The sequence below is a fragment of the Gossypium raimondii genome, chromosome 10, assembly GCF_025698545.1.
Source record: "Gossypium raimondii isolate GPD5lz chromosome 10, ASM2569854v1, whole genome shotgun sequence".
NCBI lineage: Eukaryota > Viridiplantae > Streptophyta > Magnoliopsida > Malvales > Malvaceae > Gossypium > Gossypium raimondii.
In genome coordinates this window covers 57,845,725-57,867,927 of record NC_068574.1, presented here as the reverse complement: position 1 = coordinate 57,867,927, position 22,203 = coordinate 57,845,725, and the positions used below count along the sequence as shown (strand labels likewise).

The 22,203-nt window shown below is 30.5% G+C and overlaps 2 protein-coding genes across 2 annotated transcripts; one reads left to right on the top strand and one right to left on the bottom strand.

Annotated features, from left to right (window-relative positions):
* Positions 1–6,082: 6,082 nt before the first annotated feature.
* LOC105778705 (zinc finger protein ZAT12) lies at positions 6,083–7,279 on the bottom strand. The gene has a single exon (XM_012602458.2). The coding sequence runs from the start codon at positions 7,233–7,235 to the stop codon at positions 6,696–6,698; it is 540 nt and encodes a 179-aa protein (XP_012457912.1). The 5' UTR covers positions 7,236–7,279; the 3' UTR covers positions 6,083–6,695.
* A 10,249-nt stretch (positions 7,280–17,528) lies between these two features.
* Positions 17,529–18,077, top strand: LOC128034019 (uncharacterized mitochondrial protein AtMg00810-like). The gene has a single exon (XM_052622541.1). It carries the CDS (start codon positions 17,529–17,531, stop codon positions 18,075–18,077), a length of 549 nt encoding a protein of 182 aa, XP_052478501.1.
* The last annotated feature ends 4,126 nt before the right edge of the window (positions 18,078–22,203 follow it).

Genomic DNA, 22,203 nt, shown 5'->3' with positions numbered 1-22,203 from the left:
TAATCAATTCGATCTAATTCAGATAATCATGCTTATTGATACAGGTTGTTGGCTCGCAAGATTGGTAGGACACGGGTGAATTCGCAAAATATGAATATAAAATATATCATAATAAACAAAATTATTTATATTTGATTTTAAATTTTCAATAAACTAATATATAAATAAAATATAAATAGATCCACTTAATTATATATTATTTATGGTCAATAATCTTAAAATTAAAAAAAAAAGCAAATCAATTAATCAATTCCATCCATGGACTATTTGAAACTTAATTATAAACCTAATGTACCACATGCTTTTGCAGATATATTATCCACATCAAATTATAAGTGATATAGGATGAGAAATCTTTGTCTACAATGCATTTGTAAAATAAAAGACTATAAATTATTTTACTTTCCTATTTTAAGTTACATTGTTAAAAGTTTATAAATCAAATATCTTTTGATTTCGTTCTATTTTCTCTTAAATCTTGGGCATAGAGGTGCTTAAAGTGTCATGTTGGGTTAGATTCAACCCTAATTCATGATTAGTATTCATGTTATCATACATAGTTGTCTAAACTCGGTTTATTTCGAAAAACTTGGTTTAATTCGAAAGATGAGCTTCAATTTTCTCAAGTTCTCTCATATTTATAAATGGTTAATATATTTTTTTTACAAAAATAAAATACATTTGGTCCTCTTAATTTTGATATTGCGCAAATTAGTCTCTCTTTAAAAAAATCAGGGCAATTTAATCCTTATCAATTTCGAAAGTAAGTAACTAAGGACAATTAATCATGACGATAATGTTTTCTGTCAATTGTAAATAATTTTAATTGGTATAATAACAAAATTTCCCTTGATGTTTACATGCTTTGTCAATTTGATCTTAATTTTAAAGAATTCAACAAATTTAGTCTCAACATTTTACACATTTACACAAATATTGTAAGCTAAATTTGTTAAATCAAGACCAAATTGATAGAATATGCAAACTTTCAGAGATAAATTATTATACCAATCAAAATAACACGATGATCAATTATACTTAATTTACTTTCCAACGAAGGTTTCATTAGATATCTTACAACTAGAATCCCTCTTTTTTCTGACCCAGTTCCTCCACCACCGCGAACCCCGATTAGATTCAACCATGATACACTTTTTAGTTATTGGGAGAACCAAAGTACTCTCTTTCGAATTCAGGAATGAAACAATCAACATATTGATATTGGAAGACCCAAAAGATTCTTCCAATGTATCATTTCTAGGTCCAATGGAATTCATAGGTATAGGAATAAGCCCTATCAAATAGAGTTTTTTTTCTTTCGACCATCTTTCGATTGTTAATACGATATATAAGGGTCACTACTATAAATAGTACTACACTCTTGATCGTGACATATCAATTGCTTGTTGAACCCTATAAATTGCGTAAAAGTAAAACAGTCCAAATTTAGGTCTAAAAGTTTTATAATACGTGGAAAAACAATATAAATGAAAAATCCCACTCAATTAAGTTGGGTAACAACGGTCAATTTGCTCTTTTACATCCCTTCTAAATATTTCTAAATATTCCACGCACTTTTGAGTTTTGAAAGATAGCACAACCCTTAATTAAGGGTAATTGAAGAAGAATTAATAGGTTAGGATATCAATCAAATAGAAAGTTAGAACTTTTGGTTGTTGATTGCCTCCCAAGTTATTTTGACGTTAAATCTTTGATTGTACTAACAGTCAACATCATCAAAATTTTCAATATATATCTATCTAACTTGAAAATGACTATTTTTTCTTCACTACTAACCTTACTTCGTTCATAAGATAATACATTCACTTTTTAAATAAAAATTACATTAAAACAATTTGATAAAAGAACTAGAAACTTTAACAATTCTCATTGTCACTATCACAATTTTTTTTTTTTACATTTCTCAAAAGAGTTTGATTACAATAAGCAAAGCCTATTTTACTCAATAAAAGTTTCTCCTCAGAAAGGACTAATTTCTTGGAAAAGAAAAGGAAAAATAAAAACTTTTATGGGGTTAGAAAGTGGGGAATGACAAAATATCATGCAATTATAGATCAATTTTAAGAAAATAGATTTTTATAGTAATGTACTTACATAAAAAGAAATAGAACTGCAACTGGTTGGTATACCGATATAAAAGAAAAGATTGGACTAATTGAATCGTAAATTGAAAATTGTGTAAAAATTGATTTTATCAATTTTGTTAAATTTGAATCTAAAATAAAAGCACAAGAAAAAAAATTAAAGAAAATTCAGCAAAGGCACAAAAGAAGAAAACTTTCTTCCATTTATTTTATAATGTTCAACCCTTTTATGGGATTGATCTAAAACTAAAAGGCAGCAAAAATAAGAATTAATCAACCAGCTAGGTACGTACAAACTCCACTTAATCAATAAATTTTTATATTTTTGAATCGATATTTTAACTGATTTAACTCTTAATTCAGTTCTCAAAACATGTTTAACCTTATGTATGAAGATAAAAAATTCATCCTCAAATGTACTAAAACTTATCCTTCTATTTAACAATAGATATATTTTTATTTGAAATCTTTCGAAGTGATGGTCGGGTGAAAAAGTTTCTTCGAGATGCCAAATAATAATAGAAGTATGTTATAAATAAAAGTAGACTCCATATCATTAGGGATAAGAAAATTTCGATTTGATTTGAAAAATAAAAAAAATTAAATTTCGTGCTAATCATCAAGTTATTCAATTAAGTAATTCGAGTTCGAGTCAAGTTGAACTTTACAATTCGAATAACTCAAATAACAGATCGATATAAATACCCCTTTGGTCCTTGCTCAATTTTGAAAATGAGCAAATTGATCTTTCTCTCAACAAAAAATTAAAAAGTTCCAAAATAATTTTAAAAACCAAATATTTATAAAAATTATAAAAATTATATATTTTAAAAAAAATTATCAAAATTAAAAATAAAAATTCTAAAATTTCTAAAGAATATATAAAAAGTTAAAAAATTCTAAAACAATAATTTTGGGCACCTAAATAAGTAAATTAACAATTCAAGTTTATCATATTAAAGTTTCTTTTTTTTCTATTATTTTACTTTGAAAGAGTTTTCAAATATATATGGTTTCAAATTTATATGCTCTAAAATAGAATTAGCTATATGTTAACAAGATATTAATTTGACCCATTTAATTTTTTAAAATTTAACTCGAGCAATTTTACTCGATTCGACTCGACTCGAATTTCGTTTCACTCAACTCGATTCTAAAATCTTTTAAATTGATTAGGATGATAAAGTGGGACTCGTCAACTCGATTAACTCAAAAGTTTTCACTTGATTCGATTGAACGCTCTCCCCTCCATGTAACTATCATCGATTTAATAATTTATATATTTATGTTATTTTTGAATTAAATTGATACATTAATAATTTATGGAAAGATTTCACTTGTACAGGTGTGAAATTAAAGTAGTTTTATATTATTTGATAACTTTTTATATTATTAATGTTTTAACAATCCAATTGACATTTTTTGCTCAATTCATGTAGATCATATATGTTAAGTTTGATATAAATTAAAAATTCCTAACTATTTCTTTTATATGGAAAAATTTTAACCATTACAGACATATTAATATAGATAATATATTAATTAACGACCTAATGTTGTCATTTGAATGGCCCATTAGGGAAAGCAAAACTCGAACCGCCTGATGGATTCCGAATTCAGAGCAGATTTTTTCTTTTGGATAGTGGGTATGGAGCGGTTATGGTAATTGCTTGCCCCTCGTCAACCTGCTTCACTATATGAAATTACCATTTTATCCTTGTATATATAAACTATTAAAAGGGTAATAATGTAATATAGAAAAAAAGTCCATATATTTTATGTTTAAATATTTTTTTTTTGAAAAAGTATGTTTAAATATTTACTTAACTTTAAAAAGATTGAAAATATTAAAAATAAGTAACAAAAATTAAATTGAAGCAAAACAATACCGAGTGGGGCAAGGCAGGGATGGATGTATCCAACATCCATAGAGATAATAATGATTTTTAAGATTATACATCCGAAATGAAGTAAGACAAAAAGTAGAGCAAAGCATGCCAACTATAAACTGACGATAAATATAACAATAATATTTACCTTCACTCCACTCCATAACCATCCCTAGATCCATCAAACTGGTTTAATATTTGAATTTTGTTATACATACAAAATAAAAATATAAAAGCATAAACTAAACTAGTGAGGTGTGGTAGTTAAGTTGTCAAATTATGAAATCTTCGCTATTAATAAAAAATTAGGTTGTGAGAGAATGACTTGAGTATTATTTTTCCTTTCCTAAGGAAACTTAATTTACAATTAAAAATATGATAAAATATTTAATATGTTGAATTCAAGTTATTTATACAAAATCTTTACGTGTATATTTAAAATTTGATCACGTATTTTAAATATGTTTGAGTAATACCTTTTAAGCTAATATAAAGACTTAATTCAATTAAAATAAATCAATTTAAAATTTAGATTAAAGTATAAAATGTGAAAGAGAATTATGTGCTAATGACGGTATCTTTAATCTGTTGATGAAAAGAAAGTGGGAAAATGTTGAGTGGTGACTTTGATTATGACATTATTAATAGATCAGTAGCTTTCAAATTAATTAATTGGGTTTTATTTTATTTTATTTTATTTTATTTTATTTTCCAAGCATGCCAATTGCTAGCCATTTCACCAAAAAATCTTCAAAACTATTATGACTTTGATGACTATAAAATATTGACTCTAGAAATCTGAAATTTCGTACGAAGCTCTTTCACTACTCAAATTTACTCTCTATTTTCTTTTAACAATCTCATTATAAGTTCTTATTATATTTATTATTTTGACACAAGATCTAGAACTACCTATAGTCTCTTCCCAACCCATAAAAAGGAGGATAATACGCTTCAGCGCACTCAAACCCACGTCCCCCTATATTGATAACAATATTCATGCCAATTGAACTAAGACTCAATTGACAATTTACTCTCCATTTTCTTCCTACTTTGCATAGGCAATTTTAACTAGCTATGGTGATATTTTTAATAATTGATAAAAATATTATATTTGTTTCGATAATTTATATTATATTGATTTTATACGATTTCATTTTTAAAAAGTACAATATATTTATATACAAATTTTCAAATTTAGAATCAGAAAATTTTAAATTGGGATATGTTAGTTTTTGAATTTGGTAATTTTTTCAATTTAACTTCAATTTTTTGTCTACATTAGTCTTTGAACTTGGTTTTTTCCAATCTTGATCATTGTGATGATATAATACTCTAAGATTATGTCACATTTATCACCATTCACCTAGCTTTTTAAGAAAAAATATATAACATTTTATAAGATAAGGTGGCATAATATTAAAGTGACGTGTCTTCACATGAACCAAAATTAAGAAAAGTTGATAAATTTTGAGGTTAATGTGAAAAAGTTACTAAATTGCATGACTAGTATGATTATATGAATAAAATAAATTTAGAAACTAAATTAAAAATTATTAAATTTAGAAAGTAAATGTTATTTTATTCCTTTAAATTTTCAAAATTTAGGAATGTAATAAATTTCTTTAGACTTTATACATATAAGAACATTTCATTTTCTATGGTTGAATTCTGGATGAATGGTTGATAATGATCTTAAGTGAAGTGTCAAATCTGTTATCAACCATACAATTTTTGGTAGAGTGGCATGACTTTTAATTTTAATAATCAAATTTCAATTCCTATAATTTCAAATACAGAAAAAGAGTGTCAAATATTTTTACCTAAAATGTTGTTTTTTCATTTTAATGGAGAGATGAAAGTTTAAAGAAGATGATAATATTAGAAAAGATAGTCACGAACTTTGAACATGAATTATAGAATGGACTAAATTTTGAACATATGTAAATATTTCATAAGCCACGAACTCGAAGGATAATCATGAAATATTATTAAAATGATAGTTATAAATTCCGAACATAAATCATAAAATGGATCAAATTCTTTTGGATTCTGACATTTTTTAAATTAATTTTTTTAGACTTTGACTTCAATTAAATAGTAATAAAAATAATAAAACATATATTAAAAATGAAAATAAACGATTAAGCTCAATAGCTGCTCGAACTGAGCATTGAGAAACTCAAACTTTCAAAAACTCAACTTACTCCATAGATTGAGCTCGACTCAACAAGGATTATACCGAGTTTTTATTTCGAGTAACTTACAAGAACAAATACCATGGCAGACATCTAATTGGTTAATATATGCAATTTATTAGTGCCAAAAATTCTTAATATTGTGCAACGAGCAGCAAAGAAGAACAATTCTCTGCAATCTGCTCCTGTCGGGCATCCACACTACCCCATGCATTGTTCTCCACGTCTTCTTGAGCCTTGCAAGAGCCATCTCGGCTACCATTCTGGTTCCAGCATGTCGTTTATTGAACTCGATTTGAACATCTGATAGGACTTCCCCTTGATAAGGAGTAAAAAGCCATGGGAATAGGGGGAAAACTTGCATCCCCTATTAGCTACCAAAGCTAAGCCTTCTAAGAGCAAGGGCAAGTTGATCATTTAGAGACAAAGGCTTGCCATTTATATCTGTGTAGCTCGATTGCCTTCAGTTGAAAATCATTTCTTGAAATTCTGAAAGGAAGACTTTAGAAGAAACAATCTATTGGTAGAGCTGCTTTGCCAAGCTTAAACAATTCCCAGTCATTCTCCAATGGAGTCAAGTTCAAATCCAAGCACAAAACCCTTCTGCTATTCGATTTCTTCACAATTGGTGTCGTCACCATCTCTTGAGACGAGGAAGAAGAACTCAAAGGTCCATATTGATGGTGGTTTCCACTCAAACCACCCCTATGCCTCCTCATATGTCCTCCCAAGGCTTGTCCGATCGAGAACTCGAGCCCGCAGATCGAACACTCGTGCGTCTTAGGCTTCGCCGGTGGTTGGTTCTCTGTTGACCCGCCATCGAGCAACTTGGGTTTCTTGTGGCTCGCTCGATGACCACCTAGAGCTTGGAACGAAGCGAACTGTCGGTTACATGTTTTGCACTCGAAAACCCTAGTAGGGTTATTGTTGTTGGTATCGTTGAAGATGGTATGATCATATTGGTTTCTTCCTTGTGAAAGGAGCATCAAACAATTTGCTAAAGCTAAATTGTTCTCCATTTCACTAGCAAAGCTTCTCTTCATAGTTTTTTTGGGTTGTTGGTTTGGGGTATGGCGTGAAAATGGAAGTTTTGGGTATTTGATTTCAATTTAAGGAAAATGGATATATATTATACTTTTTAAGTTTTAAAAAATTGGAATGGTTTTATTTTTTTAAATATTTATTTCTATAAGTTGATTTGATAGAATTACAGAGACGGAAGTTTTGACTTTTATAGTTGACCTTCTAGACTGTCATTTGTTTCCCTTGTTTTAGTTATTTATTTTTATGTATACCAAGTCTTTTGTCACACCTTTTATTTTAGTTTAGTTTTCTTACTTATTTTTTCTTAGTTCTTAATAATCTCGAGACGAGTATGGGGTGGCTCAATCGTTATTTTCGGGCTAATAACAGCGGGTGAGTCTAGAACAGCTGAGATATGGGCTATTAAAATTGTGTTGGATATGTATATTGGAATAGGATGACATGTGAAAACTCCTCTTATTATTGAATTTAGTTCGATCAAGTGTGGTTTTGAAGTGGTTGTTGAATAGGAATGGTAGACCGTGGCTGTTGTGGAACATTCTTTTCAATGTTGATAGGAGTATTAACCAACTAGCTTCAATGCTACATTCTGATCAGTGGTTAAAACGCAAGGTAATAGTATGATTGTAGCTTTGGCTATTGTTGGGGTGAGAAGATTAGAGCTATTTAAAGTTTGGTGGTGATGTATGTTTGATTAGTCATTAAGAGTTAGGCTGAATGACGGATGTTTTTATTCTTTATTTATTCGGATGTTTTATTATTTTAACTAGGAAGGTGGTTGGTTTTTCCCATTAATTTTCTAGTTTCAATTATGCAGATTGAGAAAAAAAATCTAACCTTTGATAAGGTTTATTCATACTAGTTTAGTGTATTTATGTATTTACTTTCGAAATTCTGATGAGAATTTCAAATCTATAGAAAAACTTGATGCTCGATTCTTATGTATATTTATAAAGGGTTGTCCAAGGAAAGATTTAAATGTAAGTCCTTCCTCACTCCACCATTGATTCATCTATTTTTTATATTAGGGTTGGGAATTGGTGACAGAACTTGAATCTATGTTAGACGGATGTTTAATAACAACTTTAACCACTATTCTATACAAGTTTAAGATAATATTTGTTATATTTTATTTACTTAAATTAAACAAGAAAACTTATTTCTAGATGAAATTATGAATTCAGATATAAGATAGTTAAAACGTAGGTTGGAATAAGATGTAATGAAGGGCCAAACATAATTTATTTCTAACGTTTCGTCATTGCTTATTACATATTTCACTGACGAAATTGGAAAGGAAAAATAGAACTGATTTTTTTTTTATGAAAAGTAAAAAAAAAAACAATTAATTGAATTGAATAACAATCTTCTGTAGTTTGCCTAAAGAAAAGTCGGGTCAAACAATCTACTATTATTAGCGACGGCGTCATTGAATTTATGGGCATTACTTGAATTACTTTTAGCGACGAAATTCCTAATATTTTCATTTGTAGGAAAAAGTGGTTCGTGGTTTGTTTTGTTTGATTGCCTTAACACACATGCTTTTTTGAACATTAATTTCATTATAGGTTTTTATTATATCTACTCTTTTTGATACAGTGCCTAGAATTGTCAATAGTTCTTCTTCAACCCTTAAATAGGAAGATAATACACTTCAACGTATTCGAACTCACGCCTTCTTGCATTGGCAATAATGATAATACCAATGAAGTGATGAAACTCAATCGGCCAATTCTTTTTAAAATTATTTTGCTATATTTTTTAACTTTGAATTCAAAGAATTTTAATAATAAATTATGTATTTAACTATAAAATTGACTTCAAATTATAATTTTTGTTGTTAAAAGTGGTATTTATTTAAATTATCAAATTTATCTCATTTTATTTAAAAGATATACAATCTCTAGTAAAATTGAGCAGCATGTCATATTCTTATTAGTTAGTATCATGTTTTGAGAGTAAAATGAGAAAAATGTGTATTTAATTCTTTTATAAGTAACTATTTGAAATAAAAATATAAAATATTTTGAAATTAAAGAAATGACAAAGGAGGAGAATGAGAGGTGGTTGAACAAAATATCAACAAATCAATGGCGGCTACTCAACTTTGTAGCTGATGTTACTCAACCTAAAAGCCCTTAATTTATTTTAATCATTTTATTAAGTATGTTTAATTAGTGGTTTTAGTTAATAAATAATTACTTTGTTGAGTAAACTCTTTTAGTTGACAAGGTGTTTGCTTTCGTTTTAAAAAAATAAGTAAGTAGACTTTAAACTTTGCCCAAACAAAAGTTAAAAGTGTAATTAAATATAATTTAGAAATTGTATTTTTATATATAAAAAAGGGTTAATAATGGGCTTTCGTTAGAAAAATTAGGTAAATTTTACCCATTTTCAAATTAGGTAGCATCACTTAATAATAATTGTTTTTGGAAGATTAAAAATAATAATTGAGATAAACTTTGAAGGGTAAACTACAAAAATAGTCACTTTTGTTTGCTTCAGGTTACATTTTAGTCATTTATGTTTGAAATGTTACATTTTAGTCACTTACGTTGTCGCTTTGTTACGAAGTGGTCATTCTGTCGTTAAGTTTCATTACCTCCCTAACGGTAATCCTATATGACAGTCTAAATGGATTTTAAATGCCAATTCGAATGTCCAACTGGGATGGGAATAGGTTTTTAATTAAATAATTTTAAATTAATTACACCTTGAACGAGAAAAGAAAAACCGTTCATCTCCTTTTTCTTTTAGCTTTTTTTTTTCTATTTTGATTAAAAAAAACTATTCTCATTCCAATTGAACATCTAAGTTGGCATTTAAAATCCATTTGGACTGCCATGCAGGATTGTCGTTAGGAAGGTAACGGAGCTTAACAGCAGAGTGACTATTTTGTAACCAAAAGATTACGTAAGTGACTAAAATGTAATCCAAGGCAAACAAAAATGACTATTTTTATAGTTTACCCAATTTTGAATTATATAATAACTTCATCACATTTATTACAATAATTGACAAATAAATCCGTAGGCATCAAATTGTCAAATAAAATCCCAAAGATTGAAAAATTGAGAAGCTGATAAATACTTTTAAACTTTTGTATTAGTAAATTAATTTATTTTATATGGTTGCTAAATTGCTAGACGTGTGCATGTTGGATTTTGTATTAGGTAAATTATTATTTTATACATTAACATATGACTTCAAAAATAAATTTATAAAAATATCAATTTTGTCAACTTAATCTTTATTTAATCCATTTTCTATTGATACATTGAATTTCGATTTTTTTTTGAAAAATTTCAAACCCACTTTCATATTAATTTTATTTCATTCAATAATATATTTTATTTAATATAATTATTGCACAACAAAATTATTTAAATTGCCGAAAATTAAATATATTAACTATTTGAAAATTTAAAATATTACAATACTAAAAACTTAAAACCATAATTAAAGTTCGAACAAATATAATAATGAAATTCAAAATTTATTTTGTGACTTTTAAACTACTAATTGAATGGAATACCTGAATGTCTTAATTTTATATTATTGAAAGACATTTTAAATTTTTTTTGTCTAATACGAGTATAAGTAACACATTAAAAATAATTATGACAATAATTAATCATTACAAAGCATAATCAAATAGTATTTATACATAGTAGGGGATAGATAATGTGATCTAAAATATTTTAAGGCCTCAACATTACTATTAAGTCAATGCCCCGTTGGCTTTAAAATCATATTTTATACTATATATTATATAGATTTATATATAGAAATAGAGTAACCAATGAGGCCTTAAGTTTGTTGGTTAATATGGAGGCTTTGGATTTTTAAGTGCTTAGCTTTGAGTTAATTGTGTATAGATTTTATTCGATTCTTTATTTGTTTTTCATTCGTTATATTTTGTGTTGGTTTGATTTTATATTGTATTTTTTTTGCTCTGTAACAACCCATTTTCAGTTAAATAGGAACAGTAGTTTCGGGACCACAAATATGAGTTAGAAAGAAAATTTTTTTTAATAATATTGCATGGTTAGCATTATGATAGGAAAGACGTATGAAAATTTCGATAAGAAAATTTTACCGATTTCATTTTAATTATAGAAAGGACCAAATTGCATGAAATGTAAAAGTTGAATTCTAGTAGCTAGAAGGATCAAATAGCTATGGAATTCAAAATTTGAAGTCCTTATATGGCAATTAGACCATTAAATGGAGTTATTAGATATTTATGATGATTCATCCATGGAAAATTAGAAAAGAAAAGGAATAAATTGGAAAGTTGAAAAATTAATGGATGATAAGTTAATTAAATGAATAAAATAATTTCATATCATCATCTTCCCCAAAATTTCTATGGAAACCCTAGCTAAGAGAGATAATTTCAAGCAAGCCTAATTGGGTAAGTAATCATGTCCCATTTTAGTAATTTTACATTTACGATATCGTAATAATCTAATCTATCTATTTTGAGGATCAATTTGCAAATTTATCAAAGTATTAAAATTTTTCCATGGAAGAGTATGTTGAAATTTTGAAATTTATGGTAGAAAATGAAAGGTTGTTGATAGATAAACAACTTTTGTAAAGGAAATTTCCATGAAATTGTGATTTAGGGACTAAATTAAAAATATGTAAAATTCATGGAAAATTTCTAATGTTTGTAAAATAAATGAGCTGTAAATGTTATATGAAAAATTTGGTTAAGCTTGGCATAAGGATTAAATTGCACGAATTTCATTTTCTGAGCCTAGGGATGAAATTGGAATTAATCAAAAGTATAGGGGCAAAATGGTACTTTTGCCTAAGATGTAAATTGGATTGAATTGGATATGAAATGTGTTTAATTGATGTTAAATTCGTTTATGTAGATCCGAAAAGATCAAATTAGGAGTTAGATCGAGGAAAAGAAAAAGTATCGGATTGGTAGATTCTCGAATACGAACAAGTGTCGAGGTAAGTTCATGTAACTAATTTGTGTATATTTACATGTTTGAATTAAATGTTGTGTATATGTGAATTCTATAAATGTTATGAAAATATGAAATTGATCACATATTCAATAATGCCCGATAAGTAATAAGTCTCGTTTAAAAAAATAAAATTTGATGGATACAAATTTCTCATAGTGGTTGTGGTCCTGCATATGTTGCAGTCAAACCATTTCTTTTACGAGCATCCTGTTATAAGCCTTCCCGAGCTTCCCATTATATAGTTCCTGCGAGCATCCTGATCAGTAATGATCTTGCATATGTTGCGGACTACCGCAACTTTTTGTGAGCGTCCTATTATATGACCGGTTGTGATCCTACATATATTGCGGACACAAACGCAGCTCTTTATGAGCGTCCTGATAGATGCTCTTTATGAGCTTCTTGATATGGCTCGCTTGAACTTCCTGTTATATGGCTATCTGTAGCTACCTGATAATAACTTTTAGGAGTTACCTGTTAAGCTCAATGAGCTTCCTGTTTTAAACTCTTATGAGTTTCCTATTATAGCCCGGATAAGCTTCCTGTTATATTGCTCACATGAGCATCCTGTTATGTGGCTCAAGAGAGTGCTTCCTGATTATGTGCCCTAATGGGTACCCCTAAATATGAGTTGACGGATTACAGTTTTGTACACTTCGAGTGTATTACATGTGTATCCATCAATATTTTAAATAAATTCAACGGGCAAAGTTCTGACATGGTTAAGCTGAGCTTAAGATGATTTGTCATGGGAATGCACTTGTTATATGGAAATATGATATGAAAAGCATATGTATATGAAAGTTGTTACATGATGAGCTCATCCTTACTATTTACATGTAATACATGACTAACAAGTTTCTTGAAATTATATGTGTTTAGGCAATTTACCAAATTACTTTTGATGAATTTTGTATGTTTATTCTAAATGTAAATGAGTGGTAAGTAAATTTTCTATTATACAGACTTACTACGCATAATATGCTTAATCTATTTTACTTCCCCTGTTTTATAGTGCTCAGAAGCTCATGAGGGTTGGAACTTGGTCGGAGACACATCACACTATCCCTTGGACTTCTCGGTATATAAAACAAGCTAACTTTTGGTATAATTGCATGTGTAAGTTAAGTTAGGCATAATGAAGAAATATTTTGGTTATAATTAGCCATTGAATGGCTAGTGTTAAACATATTTTAATGTAGTTATATAAGACCTTATCATGCTTGATGTGTGTATTGAAATGGTTGAATGATGGAAGTTACATAAATATATTAATGGTTGCGTGAATGGGTAAAATATACTCATATGTTTATATGGTCAATTAGGTAAAATCAAATACTTGGATAATTGGGATGTTATGAAATGTATTGAAATTGAAATTGGCTTGAATTGAATGTTCTCTTGTGAATTGTAATGGTACAAAAATTGGTTGGATATGTTGATGCCAGGTTGGGTGAGAAATAAGGCTTGGAAATGACCTTATTTTGTCCACACGGGCAGAGACACAAGGGTGTGTCTCAGTCATGTGTGACACACATCCATATGCATGGGCGTGTGGTTTGGCCATGTGTCCCCTGCATCTTAAAATTTGAGAAACAGAATGCTCTGAATTGCTCACACGAGAGGAGACACGGACATGTGTCTCAGTCGTGTGTGTTATATGGCCTAGTACATAGCCGTGTGACTTGGTTGTGTGGCCCCTATACCTAATTTTCAAAAATTAAATTGTCCACATAGCCTAGCACACGGATGTGTGGCTGGCTGTGTGACCCAAGTCAGAGAGTTACACGGGCTAGGACACGACCGTGTGCCTCTCGTCGAATGCCCACACAGCCTAGGACACGGGTGTGTCACTTGGCCGTGTGAGCCATATTAAAGATATCAACACTAGAACACCAACACGTGGTTATTTGTTGACCAAGTTTATCTCCATATTTTCTTTGTTTATTTATTAGCTATTTTTAGTTACTTAATTGTTTGGTTGTTACCAAATTTTTAGTGGATCTATTTTGCCTATAAATAGGTCTTTGCTAAGCCTATAAATATGCAGTTATTTCATTTAATAATATTATCATCCCTTTGCAGTCTTATTCTTCTTATGAGTTATATATTCTTTCTTTTTGTCGTTTGTCAGCCATTAATTTTACAATCTAGTATCCGAGCTAGGTTCTCCTAGGCGCTGTCAGGATGGGCGATCTTCAAGTGGTTGGTGGAATTAAGAAACTCAACAACCAACACTACAATTCTTGGTCAACATGCATGATGTCGTACTTACAAGGTCAAGACTTGTGGGAAGTAGTAAATGGAAATGAGATTATGTCGCCAGAAGCAGAAAACACGAATGGTGTCTTACGGAAGTGGAGAATCAAAGCGGGTAAAGCGATGTTCGCCTTGAAGACCACAGTCGAAGAAGATGTGCTAGAGCATATACGTGATGCCAAAACTCCGAAGGAAGCTTGGGATACATTCGCCAAACTGTTCTCAAAGAAGAATGATATGAAGCTCTAACTCTTAGAAAGTGAGTTGTTGTTGGTGTCACAACGTGACATGACGGTCTCATAGTATTTTCATAAAGTAAAAATGCTATGCCGAAAGATTTCTGAGTTGGATCTGGAGGCTCCTATTGGTGATACTAAGATGAAGCGAATCATCATTCATGGTTTGAAGCCAGAATTCAAGAGTTTCTTGTAGAATTCAAAAATTTGCTAGCTGGTCAAGAAGCCTTAGCTAAGCAAATGGGAGGAGTCTCGTTGAACAAGGAAGAAGAGGCACTCTATGCCAATAGAGGAAGTTGGAATTCCAAGCAACATACCACTAGTAGATCCAAAAAGAATAATGACAAGGCAATAAGTCATCAAGGCTAAAATAGCATCCGTGTAAGGGGAGCTTCGAAGAATCAAGACAGCAGCAAAAAGTTTGAAGGGAACTGCTACAATTGCAAAAAGAAGGGTCACATGGCAAAAGCTTGTTAGTCGAAGAAAAAATCGATAGAGAGTAATGTAGCTGCGTCCAAAAATGAAGATGAATGGGATGCTGAGGCACTATTTACAACAACAACATCTGAAAAAATTGATTACAATAAAGATTGGATAGTCGATTCGGGATGCTCAAATCATATGACGGGTGATAAAGAGAAGCTGCAGAACCTGTCAAAGTATAAGGGAAGCTGGGTGGGTGTAAAAGCGAACAACTCAAAGTTACCGATAACTCACGTCGGTAATACGGTAGTCTCTCCTCAACATAGTGATACCGAGGTGCCACTCCAAAATGTCTACCATGTCCCAGGTATGAAAAAAAATCTTCTCTCGGTGGCACAGTTAACATATTCTGGCCATTTTGTTCTCTTTGGTCCACAAGATGTGAAGGTGTATCAGAACTTGAAGGTTATAAAAGAACCAGTGATGAAGGGACAGAGGTTGGAATCAGTCTATGTAATGTCTACAGAAACCGCATACGTAGACAAGACAATAAGGAATGAAATGGCAGACGTGTGGCAAATGCGGCTAGGTCACGTTAGCTATTCCAAATTAGATGTGATGATGAAGAGGTCAATGTTGAAGGGACTTCCACAACTTGAAGTGAGAAAAGACACTGTGTGTGTAGGCTATCAGAATGGAAAAGCACACCAGTTACCATACGAAGAGTCCAAATTTAAAGCGAAGAAACCATTAGAGTTGGTCCACTCTGATGTGTTTGGACCAGTTAAACAAGCTTCCATTGGTGAGATGAAATACGTGGTGACTTTCATTGACTATTTCTCGAGGTATGTGTGGATTTATTTCATGAAGGAGAAATCTGAAACTCTTTCAAAGTTTAAAGAGTTCAAGGAGATAGCAGAAGCAGAAGTTGGCAAAAGAATTCATTGTCTACATAATGACAATGGAGGAGAGTATACCTCAGACGAGTTTTGTGATTTCCTTCAAAAATGCTGAATACGCCATCAATTCATATGTGCTAGCACTCCACAATAGAATGACGTAGCAGAAAGGAAGAATAGGCATCTGGCAGAAATTTGTTAAAGCATGCTTCACGCGAAGAATGTACCAGGACGTTTTTGTGCAGAAGCAATGAGGACGGCTACATTTGTGATCAATAGGCTTCCTCAACAAAGGTTATGTTTTATTTCACCTTTTGAAAAATTTTGGAACATGAAACCCTCAGTTAGTTATTTCAGAGTTTTTGGATGTGTTTGCTATGTATTTGTACTTGATCATTTACGTAGCAAAATGGACAAGAAGGCTATTAGATGTATTTTTGTAGGATATGCCAGTCAAAGAAAAGGGTGCAGATGTGTAACTCGACTACCGAAAAGTGCTACACATCCCGGAATGTGGTGTTCAGTGAAGCTTCTTCATGGTGGTCCTTAGATAAGGAAGTATTGCCAGACTCAGATGATTTTAAAGACGTGGTGCAATCTTCTCAAATCCAATTGGGTTTAGATGAAGCTAAAGATGTATATGACGAAGGCAATGTCAAAGAAAGTGTAGCTCAAAGTCTTTGGCAAACTGGTGTGTATCAACAACCAAGCGAACAAGATGAGCCTAGTGCAGTGCAAACACCAACTTCACTAAGAAGGTCAACAAGAATCAGAAAGGTAAATCCAAAGTATGCCAATGTCACCATAGTGGAAGAAGCAGATGCAAAAGAGCTGGAGACATTCGAGGAAGCGTTCCAGAATCCAGAATGGATTAAAGCTATGGAAGAAGAAATTACCATGCTAGACAGAAATTAGACTTAGGAGCTCGTGCCAAAGCCAAAATATGTTAAGCCTATTTCTTGTAAATGGGTATACAAGATAAAGCGTTGCACAAATGGATCAATAGAGAGACACAAGGCTCGCCTGGTAGCTCGAGGGTTCTCTCAATAATATAGACAAGACTATGATGAAACGTTCAGTCCAGTTGCAAAGCTTACAACTGTACGAGGCCTATTAGCACTTGCAGCTTTCAAAAATTCGAATTTGTCGCAAATGGACGTGAAGAATGCATTTTTGCATGGGGAGCTGGATCAAGATATCTACATGGACCAGCCGATGGGCTTTCAGAATCAAGATCATCCTGATTGTGTATGTAAGCTACGGAAGGCGCTTTATGGATTAAAACAAGCACCGAGGGCTTGGTATGGTAAGATTACTGAATTTCTTACTCATAGTGGTTATTTGGTGACAAGTGTGGATGCTAGCCTGTTCGTCACGCTAAAGGAGAGAAGCTAGCTATTGTGCTAGTATATGTGGATGATTTAATCATCACAGGAGATTGTGAAGAAATTTTTTGAACCAAGGAGAACTTGTCAGTTCGCTTTCAAATGAAAGAACTTGGACAACTCAAGCATTTTCTTGGTATAAAGGTCGATTATTCTCAAGAAGGAATATTTCTTCATCAGCAAAAGTATTCCAAAGATTTGCTGAAGAAGTTTGGAATGCTTAAGTGTAAGCCAATCTTGACGCCAATGGAGCCAAATGCCAAAATATGTGCTCATGAAGGGAAAGATTTAGAAGATGCTACAATGTACCAGCAGTTAGTGGGAAGTCTTATCTACTTAACTTTAATAAGACCAGATATTTCTTTTGCAGTTGGTGTGATAAGTAGGTACATGCAACATCCGAAGAAGCCTTATTTGGAAGTAGTTCGTCGAATTCTGAGATATGTGAAAAATACGTTTGGCTATGGTATTATGTACAAAAGAGGTAGAGGTTGTAAACTAGTTGGCTATTGTGATGCTGACTATGCAGGTGACCATGATACTCGACACTCAACTACCGGGTATGTTTTCATGCTTGGGTCGAGAGCAATTTCTTGGTGTAGCAAAAGACAACCAACAATGTCTTTGTCAACCACCGAAGCGGAGTACTGAGCAGCATCGATGGCAGCTCAAGAGAGTAGTTGGCTTATGCAACTGTTAGAGGACTTACATTAACCAATAACATATCTGATTTCTCTGTATTGCTATAATTTGTCAGCAATACGTTTGGCAGAGAATCCAATTTTTCATGCAAGAACTAAGCATGTGGAGATGCATTACCACTTTATCCGAAAAAAAGTCTTGCAAGAGGAGATTGAGTTGAAGCATGTTAGAATGGAAAATCAAGCCGCAGATTTGTTTACAAAAGGCTTGAGTGGCAACAAGTTCGAAAGCTTCTATCATTAGCTTGGCAGGGCAAACAAAGAAGAAGCTGATGTTGAGGGGGAGTATTAAAGATATCAACACCAGAACACCAACACGTGGTCATTTGTTGACCAAGTTTATCTCCATATTTTCTTTGTTTATTTATTAGGTATTTTTGGTTACTTAGTTGTTTTGTTGTTACCAAATTTTTAGTGGATCTGTTTTGCCTATAAATAGGTCTTTGCTAAGCCTATAAATATGCAGCCATTTCATTGAATAATATCATCATTTTTTTGCAGTCTTATTCTTCATGTGAGTTATATATTCTTTCTTTCTGTCGTTTGTCAGCTATTAGTTCTACAAGCCATACGGCCTGACCACACGGCCGTGTGTCCCTTGCACTTAAGAAAAATTTTGAGATTTTGAAAAAAATTCTCTGAGTTCCCGATTTAGTCCCGACTTGTTTCTAATGCATAAATTGGGTCTCGATGGGCCATATAAAGGACATTATGATTGGATATGTTTGATTTTGGATATAAATAGTAAATGATATGAAATAATTATAGGTGAACTGTAAACTTCGGTAATGCTCCGTAATCCTGTTCCGGTGATGGATATGGGTTAGGGGTGTTACATGCTCAATCAAAGTAAAATATAGCAAACAGAGAAAAACGTTGGAGAAAACCAACCTCTTTAATGACAATAAGATTACAACACTCGACCTAAGAAAAATAACCTTCACTCAAACAATACTAAAAGATGGTAAACAAAATTCACCACCAAACCTTAAAAAACAAAGGTTTCGATATACCTATTTTCGCCAATACATCAGCCATGCCGTTACCTTGCTAGTGAATAACAATGAATTGAACTCGAACCAGTTGGTTAATGTCGCAGTCTATATCAATAAATAGATTTCGTAACGTCCACGATCTTTAATTCCTTTTCATCAGCCACTCCAAAGCAACACACGAACTAGGTTCAATAACTAATGGGACTTTCACCTGCCAACTCAACCCAATATACAGTTCCACGACTATTTTAATGGCTATTATCTTAGCCATTTCCGATCCCCTAGCTACTATTAGCCCTGAGAGCAAAGCACAACCCACTCCTTTCTCATCTCTCAAAACCCTACCACAACCTGTTTCGTCCTCCAATGCTATCATTATACTTATGAATATCTTGTATTTGTAATAATCGAACTTTTATATAGATGAGAGAGAGAACCTAATTAAAGTTTTGGTAATTGAAATTAAAATTTTTCTCAGGTGATGTCACAATAAATTGTTAACTAGTTGAACTAGCCTGTGCATATTTACCATATAAAATAAAATGGAAATGGATTTTTTTCCCAATTCAAAGTCAAAATTCTAGAGAATAAATTTCCAAAATAGCAATGGCGTACAGCTTAATCTTTTTAATTCTTATCTAAGTGTTGTTGCTCTAACTTCCAAGTCTTTGTTTACATAATTGTCTTCAAATTGAATTTCAAAAACTCATGAAACATTATTTCCTTGTTTCCAGCAAGCATGTATTACTTGCAAGAATATAAACTAATAATTAAATACCAAGAAAAATAGGCTATATTTTACTTTGCAAATTCATTATTATTTTGGAAATTTCTTAATATAGACATCAATGTTGATTTTATGACATTCTAGAAAGGTAAACTTTACCTTGCACAATTTCAATTTGAGCTAAATAATTTTTATTTAAATTTAATTATAAAATATATTAATATTAATATTAATATATGAATATTAAAAAAAATTTTAGCCCGAATCAAATTCGAACTTAGATTTTGAAATCTTTCTTGAAACTAAAGTGTGGCGTTGCATATTATTAAAACTAACGTTGATAATGGCAAATATAAAATGATCGTAAAGCAAAAGAAAAGAAAAAATAAATAAAACACACAGATTTTACATGAAAACTCTTTTAGGAAAAGCCACAGATCCCCTTGTTTCGACTACATTTATTTAGAAGTTGAAAAACTGAATGATACAATAAGAGTTTCGACTACATTTATTTAGAAGTTGAAAAACTTTATTCTAATTAATGTCAAATGGAAGAAGTGTAGTTCTACATGGATTCTACATCTTTTTGGCCCTCGGCCTTAAGCCCTACACAGATCCCCTTGTTTTATCATTGTATTTTATTTAACAAAAATTTGGGTCACACAACTCTAACACATATAAACAAGTTTATGTTGCACTTCTGATTCAGTTTTTAATTAAGTTTTGTTTTATTTTAAACAAATAGAAACGAGAGAAATAATTGTCCTAATCTAATCTGCTTACATGAAAATCTCACTCATTAATTAGTAACATTTAATTTTTAATATCTACTAACTAAAAGAATGTAGAAAATGCATGAATAGTTCATAAACAACAAGTATTTATAATGAACATGTTCAAAAAATCAATAAGCAAAATTAATAAGGTTAAAAGTGTAAATTTATCATTATATTATAGGTGAATATTGAAATTTACCGATATACTTTGTTTTCATTGATATTTACCATTATATTTTGAAACCATGTGTAACTTTGTCATAAAACTCTTGTGCGATTGAATTTTACCATTAAACTTTATTTTTATTAAAATTTGTCACCAATTTGACTTATATAGCCCTCCAATTTTTTTACCTTTTTAACCTTTTAAATATCCGTGTTTGTCATTTTAGCCCACAATAAATGGAAAAATTAATCTACTGTTAAATACTTCGTGTGGTGTCAAGTATGAATAATAATAGAATGACGACATTCCCACGTGTGAAAGAAAATTGTGTTTAATATATGTTTAATTCCATGTAGGAGAAAAAGGAGATTAGGCAATTAAACTCTATCCATTTTGGGCTAAAGAGAATTGAAAATAAAGTTGGAGGAATAAAATGATTTTTTTTCTTTGTAAAGTTGAAGGGTTAAATAAATTATTTTGCCTAAGAAAAATTCTTTCAAATATTTTTTTAATAGTTAACAATAATTTAACATATAAATATAAAAATAGTAAACTAAATTAGAATTTTTATTTAATGAAATAATTTTTTAGAGAAAATTAAGTTTATTTTATAAAATAATCATTTTATCTAATTTGAATATTATATTCATTATTGTTAAAAATTGAAGTAAAATATAAAAATTTTGTTTTTTATTAAATTTTATCTTTAAATTATTTTAAATTAAAATTGAAAAATTAATACAAAATTTAACTTTAGTGGCAAAATTAAATAAATAAAAATAAAACCACAAAATTCAATATAGAGTTGAAATATAGTGATAAATTTATTTCTAGTTCATAAGGACAATGACAAATATCAATTAAAGTGTAGTGTTAATTTTCAATTTCCATTTATACACATTAACCCAAATTAATATTATTTATATGTACCAACATACATTAATTATGAAATTATTTGATTTGCTATAGTTATTTAAAGAAATAGAAGATATCTACTCTAGGCATGCTATAGAAGTAAAGGTGGCTTAATTCAATGGTTTGATGTGAGCATACATTAATTTGCTTATAAGATAACTTAAAATGAATAAATAATTAATTGTTGACTTTTTAGGGGCAATTTGATAAAGTTAACTTAATTTATTAACTGATTTTATTATAAATTATAATCAACAACTACTTCACATTATTCCAAATATAGTCACCATTTTAATTGAGATTCCACAAATCCAATTGTGTACTAAAAAGTATTGTTCAATTTATAATTTTGTATTATATGTGTAATTTTCATTTATATAAATCAAACATATCCTAATAAATTTAAATTTTAAAAATTTTAAGTTAAAATCTCAATTAGGGTAGCTAGAATTTTGTCTTGACTTAATATCTTTCTAATAAGATCTTGTGATATCGAT

Coding starts and splice junctions, on each gene's coding strand:
- LOC128034019 (XM_052622541.1), top strand. CDS start 17,529: ATGAAAGAACTTGGACAACTCAAGCATTTTCTTGGTATAAAGGTCGAT.
- LOC105778705 (XM_012602458.2), bottom strand. CDS start 7,235: ATGAAGAGAAGCTTTGCTAGTGAAATGGAGAACAATTTAGCTTTAGCA.